Source organism: Poecilia reticulata, chromosome 6 (assembly GCF_904066995.2).
Source record: "Poecilia reticulata chromosome 6, P_reticulata-male-v2, whole genome shotgun sequence".
Lineage (NCBI taxonomy): Eukaryota > Metazoa > Chordata > Actinopteri > Cyprinodontiformes > Poeciliidae > Poecilia > Poecilia reticulata.
The window spans coordinates 29,197,518-29,223,809 of NC_088835.1; the positions used below are offsets into that span (position 1 = coordinate 29,197,518).

The window sequence follows — 26,292 nt, forward strand, 5'->3', positions numbered from 1 at the left end:
ATTGCTTAGCCAATCAGAGGATCACGTTACATTGCTTAGCCAATCAGAGGATCACGTTACATTGCTTAGCCAATCAGAGGATCACGTTACATTGCTTAGCCAATCAGAGGATCACGTTACATTGCTTAGCCAATCAGAAGATCACGTTACATTGCTTAACCAATCAGAGGATCACGTTACATTGCTTAGCCAATCAGAGGATCACGTTACATTGCTTAGCCAATCAGAGGATCACGTTACATTGCTTAGCCAATCAGAGGATCACGTTACGTTGCTTAGCCAATCAGAGCTGCAGAGGAGCCCTGATTGAAGGAGCTCCACTCAGCAGGAAGGATTTGAACTTGTGTCTTTAATTACTTCAGCAAAGCTCAGTTTTGACCAAATTCTATAGTCTAAATCTGCTCCTTAGTCACATCTTTTCGGGTTTGCTAGTGCCTCTAGTGGTGTGGGGTGGTAACACAGCTAATATAATTACATTACTAAATCGGAATACGGCAAAGTATTTTTGGGGTGGGTTGGAATAAGAAGGGTTCGGTGAGTGCACATATGCAACTGGGGGGTTCGGTACCTCAAAAAAGGTTAAGAACCACTACCCTTGTGTTTTAAAATGTATGAAGCAGCCAACAATTATAAGTCACAGCAAACACCCAATTTTAGATTTACTTGGCAAATATTGACAGAATAAAAAAAACACTAAGAAAGTGGCTGCTAAAAAGTGCTTTGATATTTTCTTTAAGAGACAATATAAGTAGCTAAAGGGGAATAAATATGGGAAAACAAAAAAGAAACGGAGGATGCAAAGATATGCATAACTGGCCTACTTTTTTTATTATTCTTATATCATGAATATCCTCGTTATTTTATAACTTAGTTCTCATTATTTCATTTATTTATTGTTAGTTTGGCCCCAATACTCCATCACTACAAACAACCAACCTCCACTGCGGAGAGAGATCCGAACAAAATGGCCGTTAATGTTAATTCAATATTTTAAAGCGTAACACGGACTGTACGACTTTGTTCACGTACTTCACTGATAAAACTACATTTATTCTAAAACGGTACAGAAAACTGATGTCATCGTTCACAACTTGTGTTCACCGACTGGCCCAAAAGAAATCCTGCAGGAGACAATCCAGCTCTATGGGAGAAATCTCAGATGAGAATCAGGCAGAATTGTGAAGGCTAACAAAATATCTTTATGGTGATATTTGTTATGAATTAGCGATAAATGCTGAAACGGGGGAAAAAAATTAAGAAAGACTGAAACCATGGAAGGAAAGAAACCAGGACACAAGAAAGGAAAGGAAAAACAAATGAATAAGAGATAGGAAAAGGATGGAAAGACGGTAGGAAGAAATGAAAGGATAAGGAACAGTCTGCAAATACAAATTACGTTTGCATACGTAGTCCTGAAAAATACTGACATCAGGACAGGAAGTCAAAGAGGTCAGACTCGCAAAGCGCAAATACAGAAACGACAAGAAAGCGACGGAAAAACGAGACTGAGGGAAATAAAATAAAATCCAACTGAACAAGACGAGACGCGTAAGCGTAGTGGGAGCTAATGTTTGCTTGTTATTCCAGCAATAATTTTCCCCCCGGAGCTCATTAAAGTCTGGAGAGAAACGATCCACAAAACCTTTAAAAAACCCAACAGAGTGGAGACGGAGGAACACGAAGCAGGTGTGAGCTTTCCAAACAACGCGGAAAACAAACGAACAGGAGAGAAAGAGCTGAGGGGGGCCAGAGGAAGGCTGCAGACAAACTGACGGGTTTAACAGAAACAACGTAAAAACGACAAAAAACCAGAAAAACCTCCTTCTGCGTGCAGGTTTCTGGGCGTTTTAACAAACTACCAGGACAGACGCATGTTTGGTTTAAGAAAAATAAAAGTACAATTTCATTTTATTGAGTTCTTCAAAGCAAATAAAAAAAACTTCATAAATTGATTCAATTAATAAACAATAATTGCAAAGTCTAAATATGATCTTTTTACAGTCAATAATAATAATAATAGTCCTTTTACGCTATCATTTTCTATAGAAGTAGTAGTTTTAGCTGTTTAGCCACAATTTGTTCGACACAAAACAAAAACAAGAAGCATGTTTTTAATCAGCAGAATGGCAGCTTCAGATTTTTCCACACAATCAATATTAGGTTTCAGTTTCTCTTTTATATAACACTCAAGTACGGAAATACAGATAATATAGTCATCAGTCAAATTCATTACCTAGTAGTACCATTATTATCATCATAATACCAGGAGAATAAAAACAGTGGCTTTGATATAGTAATATGTGTGTGTGTGTGTGTGTGAATATATATATACTGTTAAAGTTCCATGGTAGCAGGGTTCAGAGGTCACAGTCCGACATGAAGAGAAGCGAAGGACAGTCCGTGCTTCGAAGCGAACAAACACCGGCGGTCCAGGGACAAAATGGTGGCCTGTTGGGGTCGGGAGGGGATGTGGTGGGAAAATGAACCCAATGAAATGTGAACGTCATGGAAAGCAGCATAGAGGAGGGTCCAAAAGACGGGCGGGTTTGTTTCTGAAGAACCGCAGCAGGAATGAGTTGCATAAGCAAAACTCCACCTGAGCTCAACAGAAATGAGAAATTGAGACGAGAAAAGGGTAACGAGTGTTTGTTGAAATAAAAAATGTTTGTTTTGTTTGTTACAAGAGTCTAAAAACTTAGGAGCTCGGTAAGATGAGCTTTATTATTTTACCCATATAATTAATCATAAATTGATTCAACCTTTAATTTCTACACTGTTTACGTCTGTACATATGTAGCCAACATGCAAAACAGGAATGAAATAAATTTAACTATTATTTTTATTTGTCATCTTGGAGTAAAACTACTTTTACTAAAACATTTAACTTTCCAAACATTTTGGTGATTTAAAAACGTCTAATAATGTTTTTCATCAAGGTTGGGACAATTTGTTTAGTTAGGGCAAAAAATACTTTTCACGTTTGGCCCTCCATACAACCTGGAGTTAAAATACTTTAACGTTTACTAAAAAGCTAAATGTAAATTTTTACGTTTACTGATTCATTCCTTGGCTCCTGAATTTTAGTGGAAAGCAGCAAACGTATCAACACGTGTTCGCTCACCGAGCATCAATACGGTAAAATATATTCATAAAACATCTTTTATTAAACAGAGCGAACTCCGAGAAACATCGAATATCTACGTTTAGTCTCATCCAGAGCGAAGCTTTAACAGCGTGATCTACGTTTACTTACTCAGGGTTTATTTTCTAAAATAAATAAATACTGTATTTTAAATTACATTTATACGGAAGAGGATTAGAGCCATTAATCTCAGAATTCTGAGATTAAAGTCAGAACTGTTTGTTTTATTTTTTTTCCCAGTGGCCCTAATCTTCTTCCGTACATTTACGTTTGTCTTGGATTTTAGTTTTCATGTTTTGCTTCATTACGGTAAATTAGTTTTGGTTAAAACGTTTATTGTGTTTTCATAAAGTTTACAGTGGAAATGTTGTTCAACTAGATCTTAAGAAATCTTAGAGATTTTAATTCATTAAGGTCTTAAATTTTAATAATAATAAACTTGGAAGGAATTTAAAATGTAAAAGGTTTCATCTGTGATATGGAGGAAAATACTGACTTAGAGATAAGTTACAAAAGAGAAAATGTGGGATAATTCACTACAGTAACATTAAAGTCAATAATCATATTGAAAAAGTAAACCAGCGTCTCCAGACGTTTGTGTTTAAAATTACATTTTGTAAATGAAACCAAGAACAAATCTTGCCCTAAATGACAGAAATAAAAAATAACGAGCTGCATAAAAACGCGAGTTTTTCCCTTGAGAAACATTCTTCAGAGTTGATGTATGATGGATGAAGGGATGATGAACGGATGGCTGGGTGAAGGAGTGAGGAGGAAAGAGGGGGTTCTTACATCTGCCACGATACGATGATCAGCTGCGTTTTTCAGCAGAGTAAAAAAAGTTTTGGCTGTCCAAAGCTGCAGTCAAGCCACAAAGAAAACAGAGAGAGGAAAAGGATGGATGGATGGAGGGATGGATGAAAGGAGGAAGTGAAGAAGGTGGCCATTTTCTCTCATGTACCGGCTTTTCTTAATTCCTACAATCAAACTTCATCTTAAATCATCGTCCGTTGTCACGCCCTCTTTTCTTCTTCTCCTCCTCCTCCAGCTCATTTGTCCTTTTCTCTCCGCTTCTGAACTTTCCGTCTTCCTCCTTTGTTTCCATCCCCAGCTCCTCCTCCCTCCTCTCTACAACGGGAACACCAGGAACCCGGAGAAGGTGGAGTACTTCCATCCGCCCATCAGGTTTCCTCTTTCCAGTTTGAGGTAGGCCCGGTCGCCCTTCTCCATCTGGATCAGAACGCCGTTGCTGGCGGCTTCGCGTGTCACATCCTGGTCGCCGGCGAACGCAGAGATCACCGGCCAGCCGTTGTGCATCAGGCTCACCTGGACCAGGACAAACACAAGCCGGGTCAGGCTACAGAAATAAATGTGGCCTTTAAAGATGTGATAAAGGAGCATTTCTGGAGTTTAAAGACTTGTCAGCACGAATATTTATCTTTGATATTTTAGGCCTGTCACAATAAATTGCCCCAGAAGTTATCGCAATAAATTATAATATTGTTGTTTGGAGACCACTTTCAGGTAATATTGTGGTAATGGCATAATGATGCCCAAACACATAAGATTTTTAATTTATAGCTTGAAAAACTCTGAAATTAAACAGAAACTCTCTTTCTACATGATTGTAAACAATGGAAAGAGGCTGTAATGTGGCACCAGGCCTGCCACGGCAGCAAGAAATCAATTGATCGCATGATAAATTACAACAAGCAGATCAATAATTTCCATTTGGGAGATTTATTGTCTCTTTTCTCTCTTTTGACCAAAAGCTGGATAAAAGTCTTCAGTCTGGTGCCTTGGACTTTCTAATTAATTTTATTTAATGTTTCCGTTTATTTCAGGACATTTAAAATGTCTTCCAGTTCAGTTTAAAATGTTCATTTAAAGTTTATTTATCTTTGCCAATGTGTTTTTGCCTTAATAATAATAATATTACTGGAAAATGGTCTCCAAACAACAATATTATCGTTTATTGCGATAACTTCTGGGACAATTTATCTTGCAGAAATATTTTTACTGTGACAGGCTAATTTAGTACATTAATGGATTTTTAACAATACTGGTCCACATGCAGACCAGGGATTATTACAAACAGTGACATCAAATAAATTAGCTCTACATTTATGCAACACATCCAATAATTACGTGGTTATTATTTTGGAACAGCAGTTTTATACAGTCAGCACATTATTAATAGATTTGCCAAGATGGAGGGTCTCTTTCTTCCTCCTGAATTCAACAAAACCCCACAGAGCCGACGACGGAGAAAAGGAAAAAGACGTGCAGTGCGTCTGACTCAACAAATATTTCAATAGGGAATAACATCTTGGTACAGAAAGCAGCGTCTGTCAGAGACGTTTCCCCTCTTCTTTAAACAGGCAGCAGCTTTCATCACTTCTCTTTGGAGCTACAACAGAAACACGGCGTCTCCCGGGACTCGATTCCCCTTCTGATGCCTCACTTTAAATAACAACATTGTTTTGTGCCGGCTCAGGTAGCAGCGCAGTAGTAAAACAAACTGAAACGAATGCTGGGGAAACGTCTCGTTTTTATGCAGGAATGCATTTCATAAGCCGAGTGGGATTACAGGCCGTCCTGCGAGAAGGTGCTGAGCCTCCTGATGGGAAAAAGGGAACAACACGGTTTCTCTTGTACTTAATTTCTACAGCCGGTTGTACAAATCATGTTTCTGCAAGAATGTACAGAAGTAGAGGAAGCTGCTGTATTTTTTTTTTGTTCTCTAGCTCAGATTTTGGGGGATTGAGGCAAAGCTTCGTCTCCAGCACAAAGGATCAGAATAAGTTTGCATATGAAGCAGGCATGAAAGAAATAAATCAACACATCGGTGTTAATGGAGAGAATTTACTCGATAATTTCATAGTGAGTTACAGAAAAAAACAAGTTATTTGTTTTCTGTTTTGATTTTTATATCCTGCTCTTATATTTTATGCCTTGTGTTTAGTTTGTGTTTCGATTTGATTCGTCTTTATTTGTTTACGGTTTTCTTTAATTTTCCGTTTCTGCAGTTTAAACTCATAATATGGCCCTCCCCTTTCCAGCTGCTAATCATCGTCTCATCCCCCGTTTCAGCTGCATCCAATCACCCGTCACAGTAACTGCATTTCCATAACAAATGTGCACAAAACTTTGTCAAAATTCTGCTAGTTGTGACAAAATGCGTTTCCAATAAATGAGCTAAATAATGACTTAAAAGTTGTTCAAACTTTAAGTCATTGAAAAACATGCAGCGCCGTCATCCTCCAACTCAGTGGTTCTTAACCTGGGTTCGATCGAACCCCAGGGGTTCGGTGAGTCGGTCTCAGGGGTTCGGCGGAGCCTCTGCCGCGGAGGTAAAGACACACTTGTGTAAAAGTCGTGATGACGCCCCGCTTTGCCATCACTTGCTGCAGAGGATCACGTTACATTGCTTAGCCAATCAGAGCTGCGGAGGAGCCCTGATTGAAGGAGCTCCACTCTCAGTATGGATTTGAACTTGTGCCTTTATTTACTTCAGCAAAGCTCACAGTTTTTACCAAATTCTGTAGCTTTCGGTGAACTTCTAAATCTGCTCCTCAGTCGCATCTTTTCAGGGTTGATACTGCCTCTAGTGGCCTGGGGGTGGTAACACAACTAATATAATTACATTACTAAATCAGAATACCGCAAAGTCTTTATTATTTATCATCACTTTTTCATTCTCTTAAGAATGTAGAGCTAATTAAATCATCTAAACACCTAAAGACCTTAAAGTGGTTCCAGTTTCTCTCGATGGCCAACCTGTTGAAACTGGCAAATTTTAAATGCCTTAATTGGGTCGTTCCTGGACAGTCAGCTCAACTGTGCTGAAACCACTGACAATATTTTGAAGAACTGTTCTCAGAGACTTTACCTTTTAAGAAGACTTTAGTGATCTTGGGGTGACCCAACTAGAGTCTAGTTGGGTCACCTCTATGTCTTGAATTTGAGGGAGGGTTTGGAAGGGGTGGGGGGGGTGAGGGGGGTCATTTTATTTATCACTACAGAAGGGTTCAGTAAATGCGCATATAAAACTGGTGGGTTCGGTATCTTAAAAAAGGTTCAGAACCACTGCTCCAACTACTTCCTGTCTTCTTCTTCTTGGTTTGCGCCATTGGCAGCATCCAGTTGATCATGAATTAGGTGTTTCCATCTACTGGTGTGGCGCGAGTCAACCAGACTAAGGAAAGCGTAGTTTCATCAGATGTTGGCAGAGGGCAGTAAAAAACCAGGTGTGGAGATGGCAAACTAGCATGGACAGCATCTCAAGCGGAGAAAGTCCTCCTCTCAGCCACCGGTTGGCACTTCAAGTTTTTTCTGAGTTTTTTGCCTCTGGTAAGGTACGGGTGGGATGGGATCCTTCCACCATCACATTCGGGAAACGCGTTTCCATTTTTGCTTTAGCAGATTAACTCTTTTTGAGAAAAGCCTAAAACCACCTGAAGGATGTGTCGACTTTTTTGCGAAATTGAGCAAGTTATTTCAAATGTTGCTGTTCCCGTCAACCTTTCCTACTGCGATTCTTCAAAATGTACATCAACATACGTTGATGGAAACACAGCTACTCAGTCCAGTTCAGTTTAATTATATGGAGCAGATTCATACCAAAGGTCATATCAAACAGCAGCAACTAAAAACAACTTCTGAACTCTTCTGCACATCAAAGTATGGTAGAGTAAAAATGGAGACCATCTGTCTTGATGGCTGAGGTTTGCTCCAAACTGGGTCATCAACAGAACAATGATCACAAGCACAGCGACAAATCTACAGCAGAATGACTGAAAAATAAAAAATCAAGGGAGCTGAAATGTTTAAGACAAAGTCCAGATGCCAAAAACGTTTTTAATCCATTTTAATTTGATATAGTTGCATTTCCTTTAGTATAAAAGGAAATATACAAGGAAATCCCTGCATAGGAAGCTATAAACTGTGTTTAGTGAGCATTTGACAAAGCTGCTTCATTGCTTTTTTTGGTCTCAGACATTTATTGGAAAAAGTTTGTAATTTATTTGGCCTTTATGTTTGGATAATAGTTGAGTGGATTTAGTTTAAAGGCAGCTCAGACAGTTTTATAACCGCAGTCATGATAAAAACATTTTATTTGTATACATTTATTGAAAAGCACTCAATAAGCCGCCCTCTTTTATGTCCACTTACATGTTCAAGGATAAAAACATCAAACTCCTTTCTCGAAGAATGACGTTGTTTGAGGATGTAGATTTTTTCCTGGCTTCTTTATATCAATGAAAACATGACGCCTTTTACAGCAGAACCAATTTCCCTCAAATTCTCACCTGAGCGCCAAATTAGTAAAAATATTTCCTTTCACCCCACGAAAATACGCAATTGTAAAACTGTCACTAACTGATGGAGCGAAGTCATAAACATCCCATAATTATACACTTAACCAGCTCATTTGGCCTGATGGTCAGAACAGTGTGTGTGTGTGTGTGTGTGTGTGTGTGTGTGTGTGTGGGCAGGAGATGGAGAGCCTGTCAGAGTCAAGAGCGCTCTTGGCCTGGCACTCCTCTTAATAGAAAACTGAACTTGGCGACTCACTCGGGCTGGATGAGTGTGTGTGTGTGTGTGTGTGTGTGTGTGTGTGTGTGTGTGTGTGTGTGTGTGTGTGTGCTGCTTTGAACAGCTCGTGTATGAATCTGATAAAAACACTCAGCCTACACTTAAATTATTTTTTTCCAATTGTCAGAACAGAAAAAGAGAAAAGGTCAGGGCCAAAAAAAGGACACTTCAATATCTTGAAAATGTATTCATTTAAGTCTGAAAAATATTGGAGGATATAAATTTGCCAAAAAAATGTTGCTTTTCAACTACAAAGTATATGTTTCCTTCAACATAACGTCACGTAGACGTCCACGAACAAACCATTTCAGATGTGTGAAGAATATTTCTGAAGCTGCTGTCAAATAGTTTCACTTTTTTCTCCATTTATGTTACTATACTCACCAAAAAAAAAAATGCATTTGGATCTAAATGTGGATTTTTGTGCAAATCTTCTGGATGGGATGGCATGTTTTGGGATCAAGGGTGTGGTGATCAGTCTTCTGTTAGGAGTTAAGCTTCCTGCAGATTTTTGGTGTTCAAAAAGCTCCAAACTCTTGGAATAGCTGGTAGATACTTAGCACTCATCATCCTCCATCATTAGACACTTTGTCGTGTTTGTTAGGCCGTGGCCGGGTTCATCTCACGGTGTAAGATGAAGGCATTTCCTGTGGCAATGTCCAGAAAGTGCAGCAGAGAGGTCTGGTGCAAGTGATTTGTTTTTCAGGTCAAGCTGGGCTGAAAGGTCTTCCCATGTTTTTATTGCAGGTCACAGCTGGGGGTGGACGGTCCTTCTCCATCCTTCACCCTTCTAACTACCGTTTCCAGAGAAAGCAGGATGGACGGCGGCACACAGAGACCTTGTGTGTCTCCATGAACACTTTGGGACTGGAATAAAAATTGTCCATGTAAAAATGGTGCCAAGACCAGGCGTGTGAATGAGGTTCATGACTCCTTCATAAGAGTTTTGCCAGTGTGCATACTAAACCTGATGGTGCAGCCAGTGCTCGACTCAGCCAAAACAAACATTTTATTCCCCATTTAGTTGGCTTGTCCCACATGTACCGTTCTTTCAGTCTTTGCCTTAGTTGCCACAATCTGACCTCAAACTCCTGGGGTGGAAATAAGCTTGGCACGCAGTGAGGATGCCATCAATCAGAGGCCTGGCTCTTAACAGTTTGTCATGTCCAGTTGATCACTTCTTTCCATCTGGTGATGTTCCAAAATATTGATCAGAACCCATGACATGATGGGACTTTGTGAGGAAGGGACGCAGACAAATTATTATTTTGTTTCCAGTAGTCCTGAATACAGGGGAGCGACTCTACAGACACGTAGATCTTCCACTTCAAAGGTCAGTCCATTTGGATTTCCTCCCTAATAACCAACTGCTGGCTGTATTTTTGTTGGCATTGTGGTAAATTGTCTTCACTATTGCAGAGGCAAAAACAAAACATTAAAAAAAAAGGTATTTTGGGCAGTGAGAAGAACTACCAATGCTCATCCTTCACCTACAAAACAAAAACCAATAAATATCACAAAAATCACAAACTGGATGTCACAAATCACTCCACAATAAAAATGTGTTGTCAGTTTCGCTATCTCACCATTTTTCCCAGTACTCCATTCTTGTTTCTACTCCATTTCCTTGTTACTCTTTTTGCGCTGCTACATGTGCAACTTTCCCCCATTCTTCAGAAACAAGCTGTGGACAATTTTTATTGCCAATTTCACGGTTCAATATGCCAGATTCCCTCCAGCAAAGGGATTTCAAACTGGCACTTTCCCTTTCATATTTACAGGATAGACGTTTAAGCATATTCTGAAAAAAAAGATGGTTTAATTATTTTAGCATAACTTCAGTTTTACTTGCCCTGTTCATTTAAAAGTTGGTGTGTAGTTTATAATCTGCACTTTAAGCACAAGTTGAAATTGAAACTTAGGGAGGCTGAGTCCTGCTGCTATGTCATCCCAAATCAGACAAGTTTTAAAAAATAAATACAAAAACATGCATCCACGTCCACGGACCCTAAGACTTAATGTTCATGGCGGTAACACTTTATTTGAAGGGGGTGAATAACACTGTCATAATACATGTCATAAACATGAATAAACCTTCATGAATATTTATGACTTGTCATAAAGCGTCATTCGGTAAATTATGACATTTTTAATACAAAGTTGACATTATTCAAAATGTCTCTGTTATGACAACTTGACATTAACCAATAAATCATTACTGTTTAAACTTTATCTTTAATAACAAAGTTACCTAATTTTTAAAGTACAATCAGTAATACTTTTATAACAAATTTATATCAGTAATGATTTATTGGTTAAGAAATGTCAAGTTGTCAATAAAGACATTTTGAATAATGTCAACTTTGTATTAAAAGTGTCATAATTTACCGAATGACGCTTTATGACAACAGTTATAAATATTCATGAAGGTTTATTCATGTTTATGACAGGTGTTATGTCATGTTTATGACAGTGTTATGTCATTTTTATGACAGTCTTATTCACCCCCCTTCAAATAAAGTGTTACCTTAATGGCTACTGGAAAGATGTAGCTAAAGATAATAAAGAGAAGGTTTTCACTTTGTGCCATTTATTGTGTCAGCAGGCTGCTCTTCCCACCTCTAATCGTACACAATAATTGCATTTAGTGGTTTCTCAAACAATTTCATCACATTGTTCTTGTGACGCCCATCTTGGGAGGAATATTGTTTAAAATCTAAACGTCAGTTTTGAGATTTTGGAAACAATCAGTTTATTGTTGTCCCAATAAATCTGAATTCTTATTATTCTAAATTTTATTCCACAATAAGGCTAAATGGTCACAAGTTGTTTTTGTCACGACCTGTGACAAAAACAAAAAAATTAGTTTTTTCAATTTTTGTTGTAAAACAACTACAGCTACGGAAGAAGGATGAAGATGTGATGTACAGTTTAAAGAAGATACAAAACAAAAATCCAGTAAATAATGTACAAACCTGACCATAAGGTTGTTTCACCAATTAATTTAAACTTTATAAACACATTTATGTCCAAATATAGCGATGGACTCAGACCTGAACCTTCAGAGCCACATAAAGACAGTTAAAAATTCAGTCTTCTGTCACCTGAATAACAACTGAAGGACTAATGTCCCACCAAGAGACAGAGACAGAGTTTTACTCCATCTTCATGCAACACAAAATTGATCTGAACACGTTTTGTAATCACAGACATTTTAGAGTTGAAAATATGGCAATTATGCTGTGAGATTTATTATTAAATCAAAACTAGCATTTTTTTTTTCCCCCGAAAAGAAAAGTCTTTGGTTTGAATGACAGAAAGATACAGAGGCAGGTAAAAAAAAAAAAGAAAGCAGCAGTAAAAAACAAAAGTGGCGCAGTGGAAACAACAGGCTGAGGGAGATTGGGACATGGTTTCTGTCCAAAGTGCAAAAACTGCTTCCAGACAGAGATGGCAGAGAACTGCGTCCCACAACGCTCAGACACACCTGCGTCCGGGTCACTCAGGTGGAAATCAAACCTCAAACACCAGCTCTCTGAGGTTTGGGTTAGAAACGCTGTTCAGGCGTTAAATGTTTAAAACTGTTATCCTAAATAATGGCTTTCTGGCTTTAGCAAAGTGTGTCGAAGCAGCGCTGCATACACTGGAAAACACACAAACCCAGATTTAAATCTAAATGAGGATCAGATGTCTCAAGCAAAACAAAAGTTTATCAAAATGTCCAAACTTCCAGATTTCTGATTTTAGTTTTTGTAAAATTTAGGCTCTTTTTGCAAGTTTCTGTCTTTGTAATACCTGCAAATCAACAAACTTGTTCGGTACAACTTGATCATTGATTTTCACTTTTTTGACTACTAGTATTAGTCAGTTAGAAAAAAATAGGAGGAAACATTTTCCTGTTGCTTACTTGGAAATTAGGAGAAGTTTAAAATTATCATAAAATAATTGATATGAGAAAAAAACGTGGAAATGGTGAGAATAAAATTCAAAAAGAAGAGAAAAAAAGTTAAAATGACTGGACAAGTTGGAATTACAAGAGAAAAAGGTTAAAATGAAGAGTCAAAATGATGAGAAAAAAGTTGAAATTACAAGAACATAGCTGAAAAACTAAAAGTTGAACATATGTGAAAATACTCAGTAAGATGACATAAAAGTGAAATGAAGAAGTAACTGAACTTCAGTTACTTCATCAAAATGACAAGAAAATTGTTGACATGACTAGAAGATCAAAAGAAGCCAAAATAAAATAAAAGTATAGATATATTAACGATTAAGTCGAATGGATGAGTAAATACTCAAAATGACTGTCAAGCAAAATGTCTTCTGGGGAGTAAACGCTTAAAGTTAAAAACAGATACAAAATCAAAGATTTTACTCTTTATTGTTATTAAATCACTATCAAACCAAAGTAATATTTTTATCAAGCACACCAACATATCTGTAATACTTATTTTTGATTGTTTTGTCCAAGAAACGAAAAAAAGTTGAGCATGAATGTTGTCCCATATTTGTGAAAACGACATATAAGCGTCCTTTAAAGTTAAAGTGTGTATTTTAAAACAAAGGCAGAAACGAACTAATTAGCTTGTTAGATGGTCGTGAATCCACAGGGATCGTTTTAATTTAACATTTTAAACAACTTTTAAGATCTGGAAGCCAAAGAAACATACCGTCTTCACACAGCCCAAACATTTAGTCCATTCTCTCTGGCTGACGAGTCGTTGCCGGGTCAATAACGCCAACATAACTTCACATGGAAACACAGATGCTGTTCAGCACCAACAACGATCCGGTTTGAAATTGCAGGCTGTTATTATCCACTAACATGTTTCTCGTTGACATTTCCAGTTCGAGTCGATTCAAATCGCAAAGGTTAGCTGTAACAGGCGGTGTAAAATCTCCATGATCCAAACCATAACCTGCTCCACAAAGTTCTGATTCACCCGTGTTTTCTCAACACACACACCCACGGCTGCTCGGGGTGAGTGTGTGAGGTTATGGCAGTGATGTATAGCAGCAATAAAACCATGAAACTGTGGTCATCGCCTGCATGAATCAACCCCACATTGTGATTGTTTACCTCCTCTCCAACACGCAGAGGCACAGATAATCTAAAATTACCACCATAAAAATAAAAAAAGGATGAACGTGAGGCACTGCAATTCATCTGCATTCATTATTGGAAAAGGCCGAGTAACAGAAAAAAAGAGAAAGAAGAAGAGGATGGGGCTATAAGGAGAGTGACAAAAGGCAGAAGGACGTGGAGAAAAAGAAAAATTCAAAATGTACTAAAGAGAAAAATCTGACATCTCGGTGCAGCACTTAATGCTTAATGACATCCTGTTGCATCACGACTTCCTGTCCAGATTTTGACGTGACAGTAATGCTTTTCTGGTTTCGCATTTCACAACCTGTCTTCTCGCCTTCATTTCCAAATCATCTCTTTTCAGATCCACATATTTCTCCTTTAGATTCTCCACTTTCCTTTCTGAGCAGTTTTCCTTAAAATCTTTTGTCTCCACAAAACCAGGACTAAAAAGACAATGGACTCCTTCAAAGGGAGACGTTCTTTACCTCTGATGTAGGAATAAAAAAGTACAGAGAAAGTGACCAAAGAGTAAACATAAAAAAAAAAAAATAGATACATTTAAAAATAAGAGTGAAACCTTCTGGGGAAAACAAATACTGATGTGAAGAAACTACAGAAACGATGCAGGAAACACTTAAGAACAATTTAAAGATAAATGCTATTGCTTTTCTGGCCGATAACTGATAATTAAAGATATCAGACATTATTACCTGATGTTTAGACGCCATTAAAAAACAACCACACTGCAGACATGACCTCTCTGCTTCAGCTAAAACCCCCACAAGCCTGCAACTCCATCAATCTCTGTCACATCACAAACACCACAGCACCAACTCCCAAACGGCAACAAAGTGGACATCAACGCTGGTTATCAATATCAGTCTGGTTCTACTTATGACCGATACCAGTATGGCAAAAAAAAAAACAACTGCATCGTCCAAAACCGATGTTAATAACGATATATTTGTCCATTCAAGCAAAGCATAAAACAACAGTAACGTTTTTTGCATTAAATACATAGAAAGAAATAAAAGAAATTCAGGAGGAAATTCTCCCACATCCACAAATGGACTACTCAAGATACATAACGGAGTACTTCTTTGAAATACCCTGCAGTCTTAGCCAAGGGGAGCATGTAGATATCTAATTAAAAGTGGTCTGAAAATGGAGCCTTGAGGAACCCCACATATGATCTTTGTTAGATTACATTTAAGATACGAAGGTCGAGAGATGCAAACACATGAATAATGCAAAATCCAAAAGAAACTCAAAAAAAGAAAAGCAACAGTAAAATGATGCAACCAGAGAAAATAGAAGGGAAAATGCTGCAAACGACAAAAGCAGCAACTATGAAACTCTGCAAACTCGCTCCATAAAATGCGAGTCCTCCAGACCACTAGGGGGAGTCGGCCATCAACAACCCAACACTTGGTAAAGACAGGATCAACTGTCTTTATTTACATATGAGCTAATAAAAAAATAAAAATCACAAAACCAGAGACTAAATATATCAATATCATGTTGTATTTACCATACAAACGATCCCACCACTCATTTCTCCTTTTTTAGAAGTATCTGCAGTGAATTCATTAAATTCAAAGTCAACTTCTGCATTTACACTTTGACAATGGAGAAAATGGGTTGAGAATTTTGGGAATTTTATTGTGGATTTGTGAAATGAGAACACAGTGAGGACAGTCTCTGCCAAAGCACAGCTGGTCCAATCAAACAACACTTTCTCCAGTTTTAGACTGTCCTCCATATGTTGGAGGCTGTTGCTGTTAATAACAATGTCCCTCTGCAGTAAGGCTCTCTGCCCTCTGGAGGATGCAAAGAAGTCATTCTTATTGGTCTGATGGAACAACCTCCTGGATCCAAGCCAACAGTTTGTCTCAGGTTCTGCTTCCAGAAAAAAAATAAATAAATAAAATATCAAAGTTTCCTTCATTTAAACAGGGAAACATGACATGTAGTCTTCTTCAACTGAAAAATCTGTTTTTAATATTCAACACAAACCATAATTTGGTTCCACAACTAGAGATGCACCCATCCACTGTTTTCATTTCCGATACGATATAAATATCCGATATTCAGATATTTCACTTTTTGCAAATACAAAGTGCAAAAAAAATAAAAATAAAAAAAAATTCCCAAAGCAACAGATTTTGCCTCAGTGCTGCAGCCACTGATGACTCACGATTCAATGCACCACAGAGGCAGAAAACACTTTTAAACAAAACATGGCTACCAGAATGGCGATCGACAACATCTGCAACATGACTGTGTTAAAGAAATGTGCACATCTTGAAATGAATGGTAAAATAATAAATATTACTAATTTAAAGGACTACTTGGCTGTAATATTTGGTTGGCTATTGTATTACAGATGTTAGACATTGATGTTTTGAATATCAAATGTATTAGTCCAGTTGGTTGAACTCTACAGGCCACAATGATAAAAACTACATTTTGTTGTCAAAATGGAGGTAATTGTAATAGATGCCATCATCCCAGTTTAAAACAGTAGTAACAAGCAGCCCTCCTTTCTAAAAAACTAAACACACTGAGAAGCAATGGCTCAAATAAAATATACTGCTGACAAATAGTTTTGATTTACTAATAAAATAGTAGGGCTGTACAGTACATCTGCATTAATGTTGGAAAGTAAAACTGAGCAAAGAAGCAACATTACCGGTGTGGTTGTTGAAAGTCTAGGGAAATGTACATAATATCAAAAATACTGGTTATGTATGGAGAACCAAAAGTGACAAAATTAAATACATCATTGATTAAATGGACCATGATGTTTAAATACTTTATTTAATAGACAGCTGATTTGGACGACTAGCCCCTCAACTTTTATTGGAGAGTTTGATAAAAAAAATATTTCAAGATTGAATTTTAATTACTTACAGGACATGTAATAAATTATCTAAACATGCAGTTAAAGGTTTATTATAATAGATTTATTTAATGATGTATCCGTTTAATTTTGTCCCGTTGGCCCTCCATAGTCAGCCATATCAATATTAATGTCGGAGATCAATACTGGTCTAAATTTTTATATCGGTGCATCCCTAAAAAAAGCGCAACTGATTGGTTCTTGGTTCTGATTAACAGTACAAATAATCAGTGCTGTTAATCAGTCACCAGGTTCTGCAGAAAGCTGCCCATCAGCCAGGTTGTTCAATCTTAAATTTAAACTTTTGTCAGTTGGATTAATGCTGAGCAATAACAACAACCAGCGAGTCTGCTGAGTCACCGGTCGCCGAGTCAGTGGTTGCCACGGTGACGCCCAAGGGAAAGCTTCTTGTGGCCAGAAATCAAAAATCGTCTCCTGTGTTTAAATTGGGTTGTGTGACCCAAATTAAAGACACAACCCAGAAGAAATGCTTCACTTTGTTGTCAAACGGAGTCGCATTTTAAATCGCATGTTAGGTCAAATTAGAGCTGCTTAATTATGGAAAACTAATCAATACAGAAATAATTGCTGCTGGCAATGAAATCCAAAATTAGAAATGGAACAAAAATAAATAGTAAAATAAAAATTAAATTACAAAAAAATAAATTATAAACAATAGGAGGATTAAAATTATCCCAATATGAGGGGGTGGGCATTTATCGTATAGTTTATCATTTATCGTGATAAATGTTTCATTTACCGTCACCATAAATTGCAAGTAATGATATTTGAAACCTCAAAAACTGTCCTTTCATCAGGATTGTTGATTTTACCATCAGTTAATAATTTGTTTGTTTTTTTGTTCTAGATGTCATAAATACTGTCAAGCTTGTGTGAATCAAAGTTCAGTGAATATTCTATCGGGAGTATTATATATTGATTTTGATCTCTTGTCTATCGCAATATAGAATATATTGATTTATTCTCCATCTATACCAAAAACTAAATGAATTCGATTCCTACTAAAATACAGCATAATGTTGGCCAAAATGACGAGCCTTAGATGAAGAACTGAAAATTGAAATGGAAGAGAAAATTCAAACACCATGCAGAAAGCTACCAGCTCCCTCCCGCCTGAAAATAATACCTAATGGGATTAAACACATTAAATGTAAAAAAAGAAACATTCCCACCACCATCATCATCATCTAATCTTTTTCACATATGAGCAAAAATCAACCTTCTGTAATGTTCTGCCAAACTGAACACACATCTATTGGATAAAAACCAAACCAAGCATCTGGCTTGTACTCTGTTTGTTTGTGTGTCTACGTTACTCATAATTCACATAAATCTGTTCATGCAGACACCTTGTGGGAACTAACGTCTCTTTTGGCAGCAAAAATAAAGTCCCGGCAAGGAAAATAAATCAATTCCGAGAAGAGATTCTGGTTTAAGGTTCGACCGAGGATACATTTAGATAAGCAGCAGTTAGTTAGCTGCACAGCTTGTCTCCAGTAATGAGATGAAAGCAAATTAAAGAGCGTCTTCTCCGTTATCGCTCATTCCAAACCGTGCAGAGAAATGTTTTTTATAAGATAATTATCATAGTTATTTGTCTCTAATTGCTACACGTGATTTAAAAGACGCTCTTCTTTTGCATTGATATATTTTGAGCCTTTATCTCCCGACAAAAGAATTTCACTCAACTCAGCCACCATGTTTTACTTACAAATAGATTTATTAAAATAAAATAGAAGAACCTAATGAACATGACCGAAAGGTGAGAGTTTATATTTGACCTTTCGGGATAATTTCCGAAGCGTTGTTCTGCACTCCTGGATTCTTATTAGTGTTGCCATCAATGAATATCAATTTACATGTTATGTATGATCACCATGACCTTTTCTGCAGAGATCAGGAAGTATGGCTCCATATTATGATGTTTGGCAGATAAAAGGCAGCAGCATAGATCTATAAGTCCATCCACGAAGAAACGCAAAATTATCTCAGATAGAAACATGAATCTCATCGGATCTCTAAGAGAAACATTACTAGACATAAAATAAAGGTACTAAATATTATATAAACTATATTTATCTCAACATTAGGATGAACAAAAATTGTTATTGACCTTTTATCGCATCACTTCTTCCCCTACAAAAGGCAGAACTAAAGTCAAACAGGATTAAAGAGGATTTTGTTTGCCGTTTTTTCATCAACGTTAAAAGTCGTGGATAAACATGAAAACATGGCAACGTTGTAACATCTGAGACTGGCCCGAAGGCTGTGTGTTGCACGATGACGCTCGCTTACACCAAGAAATAGAAAATGAGTCCAATAGAATATTCAATACTTTCACTGAACTCCGAACCAGAACCGCACAGCATTCTGGGAGATGTAGGCAGATGAAAGGCTTTTAGCTTCTCACGGCTAACCAATTGGTGGAATCAAATCAGTGGTTACCCAACAACTCACTCACTCTTTGGTTGCCTAGCAACAACCGGCTGAGTAACATGCGCAGCAGCAGTTTTAAGGTTTTGCTACAACGTAGTGGGGTGAAAACTGGATAAAATCAGGAAAAGTCACACCAGTAGTTTGTCAGTAATTCAGATATTTAAAACAAAACCAATCAATAACTATTGATATTGACTTATACAAAATGCTTATATCGTGTTACTTTTTCCAGCCATATCATCCAATCCTAATGATAACTATTTTTAGCTATGAAGGAGGACAAAAAATACCAAAAAGAAGTGGAAAGTAAATGACAGAAATGGTCAAAAGCATGGGAACATTTTAACAACTCCTTCATGGAAGTCTTAACAGCCATATTCCAATCTTTACACCTCACAGAAGTCTGACTTGCCAACTTGACCTGTCAACTTGACTTTGTTGCCATTTTTACTGACTTTTCAAACCAAAAGGAAAAGGTCACTCTTAATTGGTCACTCTTAATAATCAGTGATCACCCAGAAAGCTGCAAATCGCTGAACTTCTAGAAGAAACTAGATGCAGTAAATCGGGACGTAAACAATGGCTGAAGCAAGCAGGGTCGACAGTTAGCCTGGTCTTCATGAGCTTCCTTCGTCTTGTTATGAACCGCACCAGGTCAGTCTTATTACGATCTTTTGACGACATTGTCAGCTCCCGTCGCTCAACAACTTTAAAATCGATCTGTAAACGGCGGTGTCCATTACTACGTCCGTGTACCGAGCGCTGCTGTGTGACGTCAATGTTCTTCTTCTGCAGATCGCTTCGAAGTCATAAGTCATAAACCGTTCACACTAAAGTTTATTTAGTAGCATGGATGACCACGCAAAAAACTGATTTCAGAAAAAAAAAAATAGAAATTGGAATCAAGGATCAATCATCCTGTCACAATAACAAATTTTCCTGAACAATAAATTGTCCTGGAAGTTATTGTGATGAACAACAACATTGTTGTCCATTTTTCAGTAATATAACCGTAATGGCATAGCAAAGCAAAAACACATTCTAAACTTTAAATTCTACTAAACATTTAATCAAAACTGGAAGACATTTTAAATATCCAAAATAAATAGAAACAACAAATAAAATGAATTATGAAATGTCTGTAAGCAAAATTGTCCCTGAAAAGGCCTCATTGAGACCAAAGCACCAGCCTGAAGACTTTAATCATCCACTCTTTGGTAGAAAGAGAGGAGAGAGAAAATCAAATAATTATGCAAATGGAAATTAAGTTTGTTTTAATTTCTAGACTGTTTTAACAACTGAAAACACATGAATACAACTTAATATTTCTGACATTTTACAGAAAGCATGCTTTGTTTGGCCCACTCAGAAACCACATCAGAATGAAGTAGCATGTGAATTATAGAGGGAATAATAGAAACCACAATCATTTCGCTGGTTTTTGGGAGAGATGTAGAGCTTCATTGTTTACATGTAATGATGTTACAGTCCCAACAGAATGACCTTCTGTAAACGCTGTTATTATGAGGGCGGTGTATGAAGAAGCAGTTCCTTCAGATCCATAATGCCCCCAGGATGGGAGGCGTTTAAGTTTCCTCCTGAAACTCCCAATTAAAACTCAGACCCAGCATTAACACGAGATGTAAATGCCGAGTGCGCCGGCATTTACAACACATCTGCAAAAATATTCCCAATTCACCACAAAACCTTCCAGGAAAAAAAAGTAAATGTTGAGTCAGTTTTATCTAATTTCAGAAGAAATCCTTTAATCGCTGAACCATAAGGGTGATTAGTGGACACTGATGGTTCAGTTAGTTTTGTCAAATATCTGTGGTAAGTTACAAACAAATAAGTTTTCAGCTTGACTGGAGCATCCAAAAAGCGCTTTTTTGTTCCCGTGGTAAGAGAATCTACCAAAGCCCGGTTTTTGCAGTGCTTTCAACTAGAAGTGCACCAATAAGTCAAGTCTGATTTTCTTAATTTTGGGATATCCGCAAGTGGTCAATGAGAAACCAATCTCATCTACCTCTGGTCTGGAAATCAGACATTAAGTTAACCCAATTGTTAACTTAGATGCTATATGTAGCGCCTTTCCAGCCAAAAAATAAATAAATTGATATTGGCCAAAGAAAATAAAACCAGCTTTTTAATAATAGTTTATCAGCCAAAAAAATAAAAACTGCAATCAGTGTACCGCTGCTTCCATCAGCACATACTGTTGTCAAAGAGACTCAGTTGAACTTAAATCCATCAGATAAAGTGTTTAAAAGTCACAGGAAGCTGGTTTGTGGATTGACCAACATAAAGGGTGTTTTTGCCTGATAGTCCGGCAGATTTGGTTCAATTCGGACCAAAATAGCAACGCTTGTTAATCTTCAGCTGCTGCAGTTTTCTTTCTCACTGTAGAGTCAAATGAACCACAGTTTGACACGGTGCACTGTTTTTATTGTCATCCTTGGAAAACCCTGTTCCCCTCCTCGCCTGTGGGGGCGCTGCAACAAGAACCACTGAATGAATATGACATGAAAACCTCTAAAGAAAACACTGAGAGCAACTTCCTGCTTCATGAAATGTAAACAGAAATGGAGTAGGTCCAGATTTCTAGTGTTTGGAGGATTTTTCTTCTCTGTTTGGTAAAATTCATGAGCCATTTCTTCCGCTAGCGTGAGACTAGAGCGTTTTATTACGCCGTGCACTATAGACCACTTTACGCTTTTAAAATGGTTCAAGAACATTGTGTTTGTGGAGCAATGATTGTTGTGCCATGCAGTTATTTACAAAAGTAAACTGTTTTTATTGTCACTTTTATCATTATCACAATAGTACCACAAAATGCTATGATAAAACTTTAAGTCCAAGTCTAATCTCAAAACCCAATGCTGCAGTTTTGGTGAAAACTTTATCATAAATGTTATACTTGGAAAAGATTTTTATTTTAAAGAGGTCAGAATCAGAAAAGGAATCAATTTAAAGAAATTATTGAATTGATAGAAGACTAGACCTGTCACGACAAATTTAGGTTCACGATAAATTGTCCCAGAAGTTATTGCAATAAACGATAACATTGTTGTTTTGAGACCTTTTTCCAAGTCATGTTATAGTAATGGCATAATAATGCAAGAGCACATTCTCAAAGACCAATAAGCTTTAAATTCTATTGAACATTCAACACTGGAACTGGAAGACATTTTTAAATGTAAAAACAAACAAATAAAATAACAGAAACAACAAATAAAATGAATTATGAAGTCTTGAAAGAAAACCGTCCTTCAAAAAAGAGCGAGTTAAGATCAAAGCACCAAACTGAAGACCAGTTTTGGCAGAAAGGGAGAAAAGAGAAAACAATAAATCGTGCAAATGGAAATTGAGCTTGTTTTAATTTGTCAGGCGATTAATTGATGTATTGTTTATTGCGACAGCCCTATAGAATATCAAATCTAAAGTCAGTGAATGTATTTATTCCAGTCTTTTGAGGCATGGCACTGGAGATGAAAACAGTTGCATCTGAAGGAAGATGTGCAGAAGTAGAGTAAATATGAGCTGAAGGGTCACATCGCAGGTAGATCAGATACCTTTCATTTGCAACATTTTTGTTTTAATTGGTAGGAAAACCGCTTGCTGTTATAACCTTTCACATTTTCATCCAGAAATCCAGGTAGAAAACCGTTTATTCTTCCCTCCACATCCAAAACCTGCTAATCAATGGTTTCTCCAGATGTGTGGCCTTCTTGAAACCTCTCTGAACCTTCTCCTTCTTCTTCCATCTTCTCCAATTATTTGCTCAACCAATATCTTGGTTCCTGTAGCTCCCCCCCCCACGTTTGCTCTCCATTCTTCCTCGTCTCTTCTCCTCTTCCTCCCGCTGCCTCTCATCTCCTGAACGCTCCACGGTGGCCGCCTCTCAGGCAATTAAGCGGTGGGAGTTTTCAGCGCAGCAGATGTGCAGGACGGATGACGGGCGGCGCGCGTTGGACGGACACGATTTCAGTTTATGTCGAGAACTGAAGTATTTCTGCTCGCTTAAATATTCAAAAAAATGAAGTGAGAGATGCCGTCCAAGCAGGAGATTGAGTAAAAGTAAAACTGAATTGCCCTTTTAAATAAATTTAAGCAGCAGATTGAGACAGAAATCATCATTTTCTGCACAATCCATACAGTCTTAATTACCTCAAGCAGTCATGACTGGGGGATTCCAGTTTATTATCGCCCGCTCATTCATTTAGGTCCCTAATAATAAAGTCAAACCACTTTGTATTGCATTTCTTGCAATATAATTTGCGAGAGATGCATTGTAATTTCTGCTGGGTGGTTTCTAGCGCAGCACGTCAAAGGCTAAAAATGAATTTTAGCGCTTTGACACATCAAAAGAATCAAGAGAGCATCTATGGAGGTGCAAAACACAAATATTTTGACATTAAATTTCATGTTTATGTCTGATTAAACTAAAATCTGATAAAAAACAGCTTTTCCATTCGTGTTCATCACGGCTCTCCTGATTCCAACCAGATTCTCGTAAAACTTTTACGAGAAAATAAACGGATGCACAGCACATGTAACACACACACACACACTTAGACTTATTAAAGAGCTACCTGTATGGTTTGGCGGTTGTAGACTTTGACTACATGGAAGTTAAAACTGTAAATCCCTTTCCGCGGCGCGATGAAGTTACTTCGTTCCTCCTCAAAATTCCTCCCAACGTTTACTAAAACCTGGAAGAAAAGAAAAAACATATTATAAAATTGCTTCTGTGAAAATAAACGTTTTTTGAGAACATGATGACATTTTGAGTAAAAAAAACCCACTTAAAATAGAAGAAAAAAGTGAATTTTTTTCAACCCAACTTAAGAAAAACTCACTTTAAATCTCAAAATGTAGATGATCACAAGTGTTTCTAAACCAAAACTGTTTCCTGAGGCTATAACCTCAAATTTTACGTTCTTTCATAAACTTTACGGAAAATTTAGAAAGAAAAATCATAATAGATCGTTCATTTCTGTAACTGCCTGTCTGCTTTTACGAATGATGACTGAGATGCTGTTTAAGGGAAAAATTAATCGTTTTTCCATCTTTTATGGCAGAATAAGCAAAACTGGGAACAATTTAAAGAATGATATCCAGAAGGAAAGGCTGACAAAACTGAAATAATAAGGATTCAGTTTTCTAAACAACAAAAATAAAGATAATCAGACTTTGTATTAGTTTACATTCCCTCGATTTAGCAGATTCCATCATTAATTCACCATGTTTACCACACAAGAAAAAAGAACTGGTCTGATTTAATTTAATTTTAACAGAATTGGACTTTATTTATAGATAAACACATGACATCTACAAAAATATTTACTGTATTTTTTTATTCAATTAAAAAAAATGAGGTGGACAAAAAAAATGTGCATCGCCATCATTTCTGCAGAGTTAAAATTTTATTTAGAGTTTTAAGAGAAAAGACAAATCGGAACAGCTTCGGATCAACGTAAGACAGAAAAATCTAATAATTATAATAAATATTTAGTTATTTAAGCCAAACTTAACATATTTTCTCTGTAAACTGACCCAAAACCAGCTGACGCCAACCCCCCGGTACCGTTAAAAAAAAAACCATAATACGACATGCTTTTAGACCCACCCGGTCAAAGTAGATGACCATGGTTCGGTTGCTCATCTCGGACGGTTCGTGGTTGGTGTTCCGGACCGCGGAGAAAGCCACCTTCGCGCTGCCGGAGCGCACCGAGATGCCGAGCGCCGTGCCCGTCGGGTCCGAGGTCGGGTTGGAGTCGCACACCACCAGGCACTTCCCCTCCAACACGATGGGTTCGGTCTCATTCTGAGCCCGAACCGGGCCAGCAGCGAGCCAGGCGGCACTCAGCAGGCACAGCACCAACATTCCGGACCAGAAAGAAAAAAAAAAAAAGGAAAAGAAAAAAAAAGCCCCAACAATAGCAGAAGTTTAAACCTGCGCGAGCCGCTCCGTTCTGCTGCGGTTAACGGTTAAACTCCGACCCGGATGGATTCGCTGGTGTTCGCTCCGGTCCAGTCCCGGTCGCTCTCACCTGGTCTCCTCCTCCTGACGCACCTGTCAGCGGCTCCTGTTCCGGAACAAACAGAGGGAGAGTCGCGCGCCGAGCGGGCGGACAGCAGCACTCATAGCAGCAGCGCGCGGGAGGGGAAGCTCCGTCTGCTCTCTGGCGCGCGCCTCAATTATTGATAGGCAAAGATGTGAGAGTTCGAAACACAAAAGGCTCGCGAGGAGGAGACCCCTCCCTCCGTTCCCGCGGTAAACGACAACTCATCAGGATTTGGCGCGTGCGCGTATGTGAGATTTTCCAATCAGCGCGTGCCGACCGCCCCTTTTTCCCGCCCTTCGCCTCCTCCTTTAACTCAATCCCAGTTCTCTTTATCTCTCCATCTATGAAAAACTATCTGCATCCTTACGGAGTTGATGCTTTTCCTTCTTTTTTTTGTTTCACATATTTCACACAATCAAGAGATCACTTTCTGGAGAAAGTTTCTTGAAAAATCTTTAAAAATTTAGAGATTAATCTAAGAATTTTTCTAGAAAAAAGTAGGAATATTTTGAGTTTCTAAAGACGAAAACATTCTACAGAATATGGAATTTTCAAAATTTCTACAACATTTTTCACTGAGTTTCAAAACTCTTTCAACCTTTGGACCTTTTCTGTGTTTCAAAAGCAAAAAACAATTCAACTTTTGAAATTCAGTGAATACATTTTGACTTATAAAACTCTGAAATGTTCAAGATTTTTCAAGAAATTCTCTGAGATTAATTTCAAAATTTTAGTTTTTGAGTAAATTTTTATTTTTCCAAACTCAGAAATCTTCAAGATTTTTCTAGAAATGATCTGAGATTCATCTTGAAACTATTACGAAGCCATTTGTAAGTCTGTGGGGCTCCATAAATGGAAAAATGAGAAACAGTCACAAACAAAAGGCAGAACTAGCAAAGTTACTCCAAAAGCACACCAGCCACTCATCCAAGAAGTCCCAAAAGGACCATAAATAAAGTGCTAAAGGGATTAACTTATTAGAGAGAAAGTGGGCAAAAATGGTAACCATTGAAGAGAGTTATATTGTGAAAATCAC

General features: G+C 37.6%; 1 protein-coding gene across 1 annotated transcript; it reads right to left on the reverse strand.

The window, feature by feature from the left end:
* Window positions 1-1,874: 1,874 nt before the first annotated feature.
* On the reverse strand, window positions 1,875-25,545 carry cbln1 (cerebellin 1 precursor). The gene is made up of 3 exons (XM_008412536.3): window positions 24,818-25,545; window positions 23,781-23,900; window positions 1,875-4,468 (listed from the first exon to the last, which is right to left on the reverse strand). The coding sequence occupies exons 1-3, from the start codon at window positions 25,073-25,075 to the stop codon at window positions 4,271-4,273; spliced, it is 576 nt and encodes a 191-aa protein (XP_008410758.1). The 5' UTR covers window positions 25,076-25,545; the 3' UTR covers window positions 1,875-4,270.
* Between the last annotated feature and the right edge of the window lie 747 nt (window positions 25,546-26,292).

Excerpts from the sequence above, each read along its gene's own strand:
- cbln1 (XM_008412536.3), bottom strand. The coding sequence starts at position 25,075 with ATGTTGGTGCTGTGCCTGCTGAGTGCCGCCTGGCTCGCTGCTGGCCCG. Across the intron at positions 23,901-24,817 it reads TGGTCATCTACTTTGACCGG|GTTTTAGTAAACGTTGGGAG; the intron begins GTGGGTCTAAAA and ends CTTTTCTTCCAG. Across the intron at positions 4,469-23,780 it reads ACAACCGCCAAACCATACAG|GTGAGCCTGATGCACAACGG; the intron begins GTAGCTCTTTAA and ends GTCCTGGTCCAG.